General features: G+C 39.0%; 1 protein-coding gene across 1 annotated transcript in view; it reads left to right on the plus strand.

The window, feature by feature from the left end:
* Positions 1-11,955, plus strand: part of HDAC9 (histone deacetylase 9) — a 485,060-nt gene extending 473,105 nt beyond the window's left edge. The window contains exon 27 of the mRNA XM_055706591.1: positions 5,442-11,955. Within this exon, the coding sequence (XP_055562566.1) occupies positions 5,442-5,481 (40 nt within the window). The 3' untranslated portion in view covers positions 5,482-11,955. The remainder of the gene's footprint in view (positions 1-5,441) is intronic.
* Positions 11,956-13,116: the final 1,161 nt, after the last annotated feature.

The raw sequence follows: 13,116 nt of genomic DNA on the forward strand, positions 1-13,116 counted from the left end.
GTCACATTGCATTATATTGCATACAGTATATTAAATACTACACAACTGGTTGGATCACAGGGTACAACTAGCTACCATCTAAAGTCATTTGCTGTGTTTGTGTACTGACTCATACAGCTTCATGTAGCGTTTCACTATTTGGGTACCCTTCTCAGCTATGCTGAGTAACCTGTACCTACCTGGCCATATCCTACAGCATCTGCAATCACAGGCAGGCTCAGGAGCTGAAGAACAGCTTCCCCAGCTCAGGCTGCAGCTTTTTCTTGCCCATCTTCCTCTCATCCCCTGATGGTGGGTGCGTAAGGAAGAGAAGCAGGAGCTGGAGCGTTTGAGAGCCAGCCTTGACCTGGTGAGTCGGTAGATCTCAACAGCTGTATCTGACCCCTCCTGTGTGAAAGCCTCCAGGATACCTACTTGTGCATAAACTTTTCAAAGCTTTTTTTGAAGTAATTTATACCCTTGGCACTCAGGCAGTGAATCCCACAGCTTCTTCAGGGGCTGCACTTCTTTTTCTTTGTTCTTAACTTATTGATAAATTCAGTGGAGAGCCCCTAGTTCTTGCATCACAAGAAATAAAAGCAACTCTTTTCTTACTCATAGTCTCTGCCCCATTTCTGGTTTTAAAGGCTTCAGCTGTCTGTGTTCCTCCTGGTATGAAAATAATTTCTTTTTTCTGTTGATTCTTGCTGCTGTCTGTGCCTTCTTTATTTTTCTTTGAAATGGAGTAAGAACTGTATGCAGGGCTCCAGGTGTTGGGCACACTGTGGATTTACACAGTAGCATAATGTTGGGGAATTTTTTTCTTGTTTCTGTTGCTCTCTGCTCTTCTACCATAAACTCCAAGCTCTCAGTCATAGCCAACATTGTGTAGAAACAGTTATAGCTGTCTCCCCCGCTGTTTTGTGGATTGTGTATTAGTTTATGTTTGTTTACCTTTTTTTCCACTCAGAAATGGTGTTGCGGGCTTTTGAACTGAGTAGTATCTGTAATTTGGCATCACCAACAAATGTTATTGCCTAAATCAACTGTTAGTCTGCCAAGTCTTTTTGAGATAATCTAAAGAATCCCTCCACGGTGAAAATTCACCAATATTATTATCCATTTCCTACTTTTGATGGATTGTTAATCTATGAGAGGACCTTCTCTCATAACCCACATTTCTCACACCCTTTGGATAAAATTGTTCGAAGACCTTCTTTGCACAGGGATATCACTTGATCCCTCTTCCTTCATTTCCTTCAGAAACTTCTAATGAATTTTTAAGGCTTGCTTTCTCTTTGTTAAGACATAGCTCTTACCCAAGTTACTATTACCTAAATGCCTACTAATTCTATCACTGATTATAACTGCTTTCAGTCTCCCCATACAGACTTACTGTATCTCCTGTAGCTTCCAGAAGGGGACTTATATTTCTTACCTTCTATACCTCTTGTTTGGGTGCTGAGTTAAGCCGTAGAATATGCTCAATAATTATTTCTTTAGGAACATCATAATTGCATTCCCCTAGAACTCAGTGCACAAATATCATCTGCTCTTAGCAATTTGGCAACGTTTAATACATCAGTTTGTTCTAGTGCTGATTCAGTTTGCGATAGCTCATCTGCAAATAATAAAATCTCCCTGACACTTCTCCAGTGAACACAGATATAAATAGTTCATTTTCCTTTTGTGGTCTACCTTCCCTGATGCTCCTTTTATGCTTTGATCATTTCTTCTGATGTATTTTGAAAGACCTTTTTATTATTAGTTTTTATGCCTTTAACATGTTGCTTTTCAGACTCTCCTTTTGATTGCCTCACTGAAGGTTTACATTTAACTTGTGAGAGTTTATAGTTCATTTAATTTGCCTTGTTTGGACATTACTTCCTCTTTTGAAAGGATATATATAGTTACCTTATCCTGCTCTTAAATATGATGGGGTTTACTTTTAGTTCCTTTTTCTTTAATCAATACAAAGTCCATTTTTACTAGGATATGCAGTTACTCAGGATCTCTTATATGATGTCTTTAGCCACTCACTGAATCATTTGCATAGTATAGAAAGGTATCTCTTTTTTACCCAAACTCTCTGCCACCAGAGGATCACTTTTCAATTACAATGATCTTCCCCAGGACAGCTGAGTGCAGTTAGGAACCGATTATGGCATAAAAGAGACGTACCATGCCAGAAAATCTATCTTTTGTTCAGCAGTTTCTGTGACTTGGAAACATACCTTGAACTTTTATTCTTGCGTGTGTGATAATGTAGCTATGAGGAATTTCTGTAATTCTAATTTAACAAATACAGTAAGAAAAACTTTTTTTTTATTATGTACAGGTTTTATCTAAATTTTTAAATATTAACTTTTTTTTAAGGTGTAGATGTCAACTATTTTAAATAATATTGTCAAAAATAATGCAGTTGTCATTTATTCACAATTGCCACAGAACAATACTTAAGACTTCATGCATTTTGCCAGATTTTTCCATATGGTAGGATTTCTGCCTCATCTATTTCTTTTGGTTTAAGGTTTAAACAGAATAATTTTGTTTAGTGTTAACTTCAAAAAGACTACTTCATTCTGCCATAGTGTGAATCACACAGAGAGCGAGCTATAGGTGAGCACTCTTCCCAGCTCACCAAAATAAGCAGAGCAAGTGCAAGAGGGCTCTGGTCCTAGGAACTTGCAGTTTAAATAAGCCACAGTAAAGCCTTAATGAAAAATCATGGCTGTGGCTCTACAGCCATTACAGTCCCAATCAGTGTCTGAATCTGCTGACAGCACAGAATCAGTCTGGATCAGACCCGAGCTCCTAGCTGCATCTCTGAGGAACCAGTCAGAGCGTACAGTACGGGATGGATTTTCTGCCTGCTTTATGTTTTTATGCCAGCTTTTTGTCAGCTACAGGAAGACTAACTGAACTGATGTAACTAACAGTGACATAACTGAAGTAACATAAATTTGACCTGTCAGACTCTGCCCCCTCCATTTTTTTTTTGTTTTTGAGAACTTTTGATTCCAGTGGAATGATTATGTATTGATTCACTGCTTAGTGTTATGGGACTACAGAGTTTTTGTACTCTACTAGCAGCTCTAAAACTTTACTGGCCCTCACACAAAACTCTGGCCTAAGCCATTATCCCATAAAAAATGTATGTTTTTAATGATAAGCCATTGGCTCAGTCCAGTGACTTCTTTGACTCTAATAAAGTGAAGTTAAAGCAAACACGTAAGTCTTCAAAAGGAGACTGCAGAAGGCTGTGAGAGTACCCACACTGAGTGACAACATCTGGATTTGCCAGGGTACCCTATAACCTTCTCTCCTGTTCCAGAAAGGACCTTGTGTCTGTCGCTTGCACTTAAAAATTACTGTTGGTGCTTAGGCTGTGGCTGATGCAGAATATTGGCATATTGTTGGAATATACTGTAATATATTAGAATATAGCACTTGAGTTCAGTCATAGCACTCAGGAGCACCCTCATCATTGAAAAATTTCCCAGGACTAAAACCCTGAGTAAGATCATCTGTCGATCCCACTATGGTCATAAGAACATCAGTCCCAGAAGCCAAATATATGTGAACAGACTGTTGCACGTACTGCTTCCCTAGATTATTATAAATAAATAACCCAGACCCCCACTTTCACTTCCAGAGGTTTTCCAGAGTTCCACTCCTTCTTCCTCTGCCAGTCTCCAGTTGAAGCCTATTGACAACTATTCCTTCTCATTCACTTACAGCGGAATGGAAAAACCGAACTGTTATCTGCTTCCAAATTATCCTCTTTCCAGACAGCCCCGTAAGGCCCTGGATGTTTAACAAGGTCTTGTTGCACTTTTGGGTTATGACAGAGGACATACAGGTCTTCCAAAAGTGGCTGGAGAAAATGGAAGTGTGTGGTCAACACAACAGCAACATGCACCATCACTATGAGTCCCCCACATGGTGCATGACCCTGTAACATACCTGAGGACCTCAGCAGCAGGCTGGGCTCCATCCGCTGCCAGCCAGAGCAATGCAAGAGAAGAGAAAGAGGCAGTACAAGAGGGTTTCACCTTGCCTTTTGGGAGTAAGGGAGCTGCAGTGGTTATTGTATGTAGGAAACATTCTCCACTGTGTGGTAAGGAACAAAAGATTTGAGATTTATAGATTGATAATCTCTTAGGGTCAATAACCCTTTGGAAAGCGATTAGTCTGAAAAAGTCTTCTTTTTCATATATCATTCATCTGACATATTTTTCAGCGTACTAGCTCTGATCATTCCAATTTGGAAAGGAACAACCTGTATAAAATCATTTAAAGACACACTGCTGAATTTTTCATTGGGTAAGACTTTAATAAACTCCAGATTCATTTAAAATTCTCTGGCTTCATTGCTGAATAAACTACCAAAACCCATGCAAGCCCCCATTAATTACTTTTTTTTCCATGGGATCTCATGAGTTTGTGCTTTCTAAGGGATGTTTTACTGAAGCCAGTTATTATACTGGCTTACAATATTTAAGTGGTAGATGTCTCATTTATTAATTTTCATGTACTTTTTACTCTCCCCCTGATTTCAAAATTGCTCGAAGTGACTATTTTTAAGGTGGTCTTAAGCTCATTTGCTGCATGGTATTCTGCCAGATGGAGGTGAAAGATGGTTTATGTCCAAATTCTTATACCCTTCTATAGTGAGGTCTCACTATGATCTCAGAAGCTTCACATTTTATAATTGCCACCATGATCCTCAGGTGTGGTAGCTTGCCAGATACAAGGAATAATGACACTTTACACCACCTCAGCGTATGTCCCCATTATTTTCTTATTGTTTGTTTCCAAGAGCTCATTTTGCCTAAGCTGAATATTTCGCAGAGGCTTTCAAATGAAAGATGTATGTATAATCTGACTTGATATTATTAATAGTTACCTTCTCCATGACAGTAATCTGCTGATCAAGTTCAGAATTTGGTCTCAGAAATTGCAGGCAGGCAGGCAATGCATTTATGAAAGCACATAGTCAGAAATCAGAGGACTGAAGAAAAACCCCAGAAGAAACACTACTAACTACTGGGCTGCTAGTGAACTATTTTGCTTTAATGGTATTGGCCCACTTGAAAAAAATAAATGCATGCATTTTCAGTTGCAAAAGCTTGTAAAATAAAAGTATCACAGCTACTTTTTTCATGAAATTATTTGACTCTGTTGACACAAAGCATGTACATTTCTGGACAAAAAGTTATAAAATATTCTGACATATTTTAATATAAACAGGAACATTTTCAGTGATTGCTTGGATCTAAAATGTTTTTCCACTTGACATTTGTTTATACTTCCTAGGAAAGAAACTCTATTTATGGATAACTGAATAACACAAATAAACATCAGAGAGAGCTGAAAAATCAGCTTTGATTATGCATGAAAATCTACAATGTCATTGTGTACTCTTGTGCCGTATTCTGATTGCCTGTTTATTTTTACAGAGCTGCTGGCGAGCCCATGGAAGAAGAGCCAGTCTTGTGAAGTGCCAAGTCCTCCCTGATATTTCCTGTGGGTGACATCATTGTGTATCCCCCCAAAGCACCCTCAGACATGTCTTGTCTGCTGCTTGGGTGGCACAGATCAGATGGAACATAAACACTGGGCACAAAACTCTGAATAGCAGCTTCACTTGTTCTTTGGATGGACTTGAAAGGGCCCTAAAGTTTCCTTATATGTAACTGCTACAATTCTAGAGTTACAGTAAAATGGGCTTGGGAGAAAAAGCCTAGAGCATGCTTTTTATATGCTGTTTGACCCACTCACCAACATAAATTGTGAAACAGAGTGTTACAAAATTCTACATGATAGATTATAGATACGAGAATTGCAACAGCCAGCAAAATACTCAGTAAACTCTATGAATCACTTTCTGACACTTTTTACTGGGTAATTTTTTTTCGTACTGCGTTAAATTGTTAATAGAATTTGTTTTCTTTGCTCTGTGTAATGAAAAAAAAACCCACCACCTTTATTTTACGTGCCATTTTTTAACCCCCTGAAATGAGTTCTTAGCTGAATAAGTGAAAAAAGCATGTAAATTATGATAAGGAATTTTAGCTAAAGGGAAAGCACTTCTTATTGTACTATAAATCCCCTGAAGTACTGTGCTTGGTGGTGCTTTATTTTCTTTTCCCTTTTCCCAGCCATCCCTCCCCATTTTGTGTAATCTTTTCTATCATAAAAGTGCATTCACGATTCTCTAAAAGGAGTGCTATTCTGCCTTTTAAAAGAAGTGCTGTACCCTCCGTAGTTGACAGTAGCTCTCACCATATGTGCAGCAGAGATCAAGTATGGATGGCTTTTCAAATGTGTTTTTAGTTTGTTCTGAAATGTTTCTGCGTCCTGACTCTAAGAGCAGCGATCTTCACTAACTGTGTGCAGCTCATTTGAAGCTCAGGTGTTTCTGTGGAGGTTGTGTTGGAGGTGTTTTTTACAGGTCGTCATGTGGATACAAGCTAATTCTTTTATGTAGTCCTGCACCAAGAGAACTGATGTTGCTTAAGAAGCTTCAAAGGGTTTAGGCTTTATTTTAGATCCCCAAAGTGCAGCAAGATCTCCCTGTAGTGTGACTTAAGCTGTTTAGTTCCATGTTTGAAAACGTAACATAGAGTTGTGCCTTTAGCTGATAATGAACGCTTAAACTGTTACACATGTTGCCTTACCGTCAGAGAAAGAGATAGGGCATGTATGTAAGACTACTTCAAATGAACAAAACTCTGCTACAGCAACTTTTATTTTGCTTACAACTTTCTCACCTAATGAACCCTGGGAGATACCTTGAAGTATTCAACTTCCAGTATTTGATAGCTCGCTCAGCTTTTAAAAGCAAGTGATGTTCGTTTTTATATATTTTCCAAACTCAAAAGATTATTAAAGCCATAAGTGAAGACTGTCATGCTTTTTATTCTGAAATCTGAAAGGAACCTTAATTAAAACAAGATTTTGGGGAAGGCCGTGATATGAAAGATATGGAACAATATGGTTTCAGTTATAGGCAGACTCAAACCTGTAAATCAAAGATGAAAGATTTCACTCAAATAGAATTATATAATTCTCTTTTGTTATGCAGTCAGACTATATCTTTCATGCATTTGGGTTTGTTTACGATTAGCATTTTAATTTTAAAGACTTTTATTACTTATACAAAAGCTCTCTGCTACGAGTTAGAAATCTGAAGCATGCTTTGAAAAGGGAAATCTAAAAGAGGAATGTCATTTCCTATAATGTGAAGTAAACTTTTATTCTGAAAGTCTTACTCTAAAATGGATATATGCCCCTCAGAAAGTGAAATAAAATTCTACCCCCCATTTACAAGCCAAAATCATGCTCATTTTAGTAATGCAAAGAGTCCCAGCAAGCTAAATTAACTCCTGGTGTAAGCCATCTTGCCCAACTTTGGGCTGTTCTGAAGGGGTTGTTCACATGACTAAAGCAATCAGGAGTTCATCCTGCATTTTCAGCAGACTTGTGATGGCAATCTTACTTACCATTTACTGCAATTTTCTTGTGGTTATTCAAGAAATTTCCCTTCAAGGAAACCAAGGACCATAGCTGATGAGTTGGGTAATTTGTAGAGCTTTTCACATTTTGAAATAATGGCTGCAAAATTTTAATTGGGTGCATAGTAAAAGCATCTTAAAATTAACCCCACAAATGCAAACTCTGCTCGTGCTGTTAGCTTGCATAAAATTGAATATGAATTGCAGCCTGAAATGTGAGTTACAAGCTCTACCAATTAAAGTCTATATTCTGGGGTGGAAATCAGCTAAAGCTGTCCTTTGTAGCTGGAAATGCTTTTAAAATGCCAGAATAATTTGAATTAAACCACATTATAAACTCACACTTGGGCATTTGTACAGGCGTACTCCCAGACAGACATCTAGACATGCTATTGGTTAAAGTTAGGATGATTTGGATAAGCAAATGTGCAAATAAACTACACACAGATTGTGTCCAGAACTCTTTTCTCAGTGAAGTCAATAGCAAAAACCTCTTTGATTTCAATGAGAGACGGATCAGGCCCTGCTCTTTTTTTTCCTTTAAGTCCAGAACACCATTACTTTTTGATTATGTCATTACAAGGCACCGTTCAGCCCTCTGGGAAATGATTGAGGCTTACAGTGAATATCAACACTTCCTTCAAAGCAGACCTGGGCTTTCTGAGAGGGCAGTTTCACTTGCTGCTGTTTTCTTCTCACAGTATTTTTTATTACCATCAATAGCTCCCCATGGATTACAGTTAAAATATCTCCCAGCAATTTTAGACATACTTCCAGGGAAATATTCATGCAGACACTCTTTACAATGCACAGTTTTAACTGGATTCAACAACAAATTCCAAGAATTTCAGAAAGACGAAGGAATTGCGTGTTTCTCCACTTCTAATATCCAAATTCAGGGGCTCAGGACCTGTTTTTGAGGAGACATCACAGTCTCATGTCTCTCATGGACCTCAGCTTCAGCTAGGGAGATTGACACCTCTGAAAATTCAGAACCCAGACATTTCAAACTGGCTGCCAAAGCATGTACATCTGAGCTTAGATTACTTCTAAAAATGAGCTGAAATTTGTCAATGAGATGAGTAAAGTAAACGGTGGCTTCTGTGTGTGATCCCATGCAGAAGGTGAAGCTGAGGAAGTGGCAGAGTGCCTTCTGAGCCAGGGTGATGCTCTGCCTGGTGCTGGTGGCAGGGGGGCTGGAGGCAGGCAGGAGGATGTCCCACAGCTCCACCACCCAAGGCTGCCATTGCCATTAGCAGCAAATCTTGGCCTTGCAGGGGAAGCGTGCAGGAATTTGCCCTCTGCCTCTGGATCAAGGTGTCCCTAAGCCACCAACTTCCAGAATGACAGATGCCTCAGTAGCAAATACCACTAACATGCTTGCTCCAGGTCATACTCTTCCCTAGTGTCAGGGACTAACTATTAAGCTCAGTGGGACACTTCTTGTGTTCTTCTATTTCTCTTGTATTCTTAGGTCATTAAATACTTTTCCGGTATTCTTAGGTCATTAGATTCATAGTAGAAACTGAAAACTAAAGGAGATATGACTCAGGATATCAAGAAAAGAATTATTTTTATCCAGCTTAATGCTTTTACCTGGACTGGAGCGGGAACAGTGATGAGCAGTAAATCTCAGAACTGCTAAAACCTTGGAGTGTCTTGCACTTCATTTTTGGCCTCTGTGCACAGGATTTCTGTATGTGCCTATTTGGCTTTAATATAATCTGCAGCAATGAAGTGCTTGATTAAATGATCTTTTTTTCAGGCAACATTCCTAGTGAGTAATCAAAGTTCATGGGAACTTTGCCAGTGTAAAGATAACAGAATTAGTCCCTTCTTTAATTATGTACCTTCCTAATTTTACTTTTGATGAAAACGAAGTAACTAATTCCATGCGAGTGAGTCTGAGGAAAATAAAATCATTAAGCTATCTTAGATAAACATCATAAAAGAAAAAGAAAATATAAACAGCTGTTGGGCAAAGAAAGGTGGCTATTTCTTTACTTTGCAGAAAAGTCAACAACATGCTGAATGGAAGTGGCAAAATAAATCCCTCTCTGGAGTATGTGGTATTTGAGTCGGTGTCTTATCTAAGTGCAGCCTCCCTAAAAAGCTGAGAGTCATAGCCAGAGATGAAATATTAGAAAGGTTTTGTTGCAGTCAACACCAGAGGTCCTGTAGAGAACAAGAATGTCGAGTCTGACTAATTTGTGTAGACAGACAGCAGGACACTTTCGGGGCAATGTGTCTGGGACGAAGAATTAGAAGGATCTTTTCCAAAGGCACTGATGGCTGTGAGGCAACTAACTTCTGTTAGCTTGCAGGAGCAAGGAGGTGCTCAGCGAGCATTTATTCTTTGGGAAATTCCCCCTCCATCCCACAAACATGCCCACACGCATGCAGACATGAACAGTATTGTACAATTTTTTGTCCTAAGCAGCAGCAGCCAGGTGTGTTGCCATGACGGGTGTGCTATGCGTTTGCCCAAGAAGTTAGCCCCCAGCAGATGCTTCCTAACATGACTGATAGGGGAAATTTTTGTAATTTTTTTTCTCAATAGTGGCCTTTCCAGAAGCATAGCAGTGCACGGTTGTTTTATTTTAAAAGGTCACAATAGAGCTTTGTGAACCATTGTATTTTTTTTTATTTTTTTTTTTTTTACAGACTCCATATGGAAGTAAAACAGAATATGTACATGGTGGGGGGAACCTGCTGGGAAAGAATTTCTCTTAAATCAAGTTTCTGCTACCTGCTTTTCATCCTGGATTTGGAGGAGTTTGGTTTCTTATATATAAGTTAAGCTTTTGCTTTGCGTTATCACTTTTTTTTTTTTTTAACCTATAATTGAATTCACCCTTTTAGCACATAGAAAACCATCAAAGAAAGCCTTTCTTTTCCACAGATGCCCCTGTCCTTGGTGTGGGAATGAGAATAGCTTATCTTTGTCACTTCTAGCAGCAATTAAATACTTCATTTTTGTGACAGATCCAAACTGGAGTGGTATTTTACGAGTACAATTTAGCTGGCTGTCTGCTGATAGTTAAAAAAAGAAATTGTGAAACTCACATTCCACTCTAACCTCAAAAGGGACCCATTTTGATTTTAACAATGTAATATTTTCACTTGATCCAAAAGGTTTTTGTCCCATGACATCTTGTTACTAGCTCAGTTTTAGTCTCTAGCAAATAACACACCACAGAGAGCAAAGACCAAAAAGGAGATTCCAGCAATTATTAATTATATCTCTTCTGCACAGTCCTTCATCCTGCTCTGGTGCCATGCTCTGTGGTTCAGCATATTAGAATAGTTTATAGCAAAATATAAATCGTGCTGCACCATCAAAGATACTACTATTCAGATGTTAATTAGCACACTGTGAGTTGGGCTGTTATTTATAAGGAAGACATGCTTCTGCATAGATGGTCTAAAGGCAAGTGATGCATGAAACCAGTGGCACTGGTCCTGTGCAGTGAGAGTGATTCTGCACTAAGATCTCCACACATTATCCCCTTCCCAACAGTACGCCTGCATGGCCAGAGGCACATTTGCAATAGCAGAGTTGTAGGATGCCCTGATTCAAAGACCACTGAAATCCATTCTCTAACAGGCTTTGGGTAAGATCCGGAGGCAGCTAGAGAAGAAATATTAACTTTGTGCTCAGCCACACACACACTGTAAAAAAAAGCACGGATACAGATCTGAACTTGGCCACACATGCCTGCTTCTGATATGAAGTGCCAGTTCTGCTTCTAGAAGAGTCTGTCTGAAAGAGCATTGACAGTAGTGGATATATTCTTTTGGCTTCAGGAGGGTGTATATGTCATGTATTATGGGAACAGGTTCATATTCATGTCTCTTGCTGCTTAGTTTACTGCTATTTGAAATTTCTTGATTGGCTTAATATTCCAAGTTAGGATGCAGTAGGAAAACATAAAGCAATACCTGGTGGAGTCATAACTAAAGCTTTCAAAGCAAACTTATTGTTGTGGGTTTTTACAACACTGACTTTTTGGTCTAGAGATGCATAGCTGAAATGTCTATTTTTTTCTTGAGAAATTGATGTTGCTATCTGTTTCTATGATAAAAAACAGTCCTTTTGCTCAGAGCACTAAAAGTTTATCTGTAATTTGTCTTTCCAGGCAGATCAGATTCTAAAGGATAAAGCATCAGTGGGACTGACCCAAAGGGCAACATTTTTAAAGGTCAATAGTAATATTTCCATAAGAGTAAAAGGAACCATTGTTATTATTCCTGATACATTTTTGTATCTGAAAGCATCCAATGAGTAATGTTAAGTAACATTGTGCTCAAAAACTTTGTTGATTATAGATATGTGAGCATTGGATTGGCGTGAAATAGACTTCAACTGAGTTGTTAAAATCCCTTTTGTTTTGTGTTTTGTATAATTCTTTGGCTATAGTCTTGTCCTAGTGATAATAAAAGCTATTTGAAGTAAGCTTGTTCGATACTCTGAGCTTTTTTTTTTTGCCTGAGTTTTTTGGTGGTTTTTTTTTTAATCAGCGCTAAAAAAGAAGGGCAGCTTTGAACATGCCACCCTGGTTGGATCATAGGAATCTGACTGTTAAAATATAAAGGGCAGAGCATGGTGAAGCTGGAGTGCATAAAAAAGGAACCACAAACGTTAATGTAAAAGTAATGTTCCATAGCAGGCTAAAAACGCACACAAAGCAGAGCATTGCAGAGCTCTGGCTTTAAAACCAAGCTCATATTCTGAAGTTCCTTTGGCTCATTGTCCTGAGGCGTTGCAGAACACATAATTCTCCTCCCAGTGAAACAATTTAAATGGTACATACGCTGTTTTGAAAGCTGTAAGGCCCCTGTTTTGTGTGAGGTGGGTAATATCCAGCACGCTGCAGCAATACTCTGGACAACGGTATCGTGCCGGCCCTGCTGCTGTAAAACTCAGAGTTGTTATGCTGATTCTGTTTTGAGAAAGGCATCTTGCAAAAGCAGCGGTGTGGGGAAGGCATGTGTTTGCTGTGAGCACGCTTTGATCACTTGCACATCATCAAAAGTAGCTCACAAATTGAAATTGCTCCTGTGTGTGGAGCTTCGTGCACCTAAACTTGAAAACTGAGTGGGCAGAAGGGTGGCTGGGAAGTACTGGGACTTGATTTCCACGTGCAGCTCCCTACCTCTTGGCATGTATACAGAGCTGCTCCAGAGGTGAATTAAAATGAAAATGAAGCAAAGCAGCATCCTATAATTTTAACTTTGTTTCATTCTTCATAATAACACTTCTTTTTCCTTTCTGGGGAAAAGGACCCCAGCCCCAGAAATGCATAGCTCCATTCCAATCAATAAAATACTGTTTGAAAGTTTGGACGTGTAACACATAATTTCCTTGGCATATTTCAAAGAAGTTCCGTGCCCAGAGGAGCTTAATCTATCCAGTCCATCTATCTGCTTCTCTGCTTTGCTTGTTTCCTGTGATTCTATTGTGATAAATTGCAGAGCCCTGTGAAAAATTGCATTCATCATGTCTTTCTGGCTGCCTCACCTGCATTTTGTACATTAAACCCTCTCTCCTGGGACTAGTTCTAACATTCCAACCTTGTGAGAGGTTCCAGCTAGACACCACTGCTGCTTTAAAATC

The sequence above is a fragment of the Falco cherrug genome, chromosome 4, assembly GCF_023634085.1.
Source record: "Falco cherrug isolate bFalChe1 chromosome 4, bFalChe1.pri, whole genome shotgun sequence".
NCBI lineage: Eukaryota > Metazoa > Chordata > Aves > Falconiformes > Falconidae > Falco > Falco cherrug.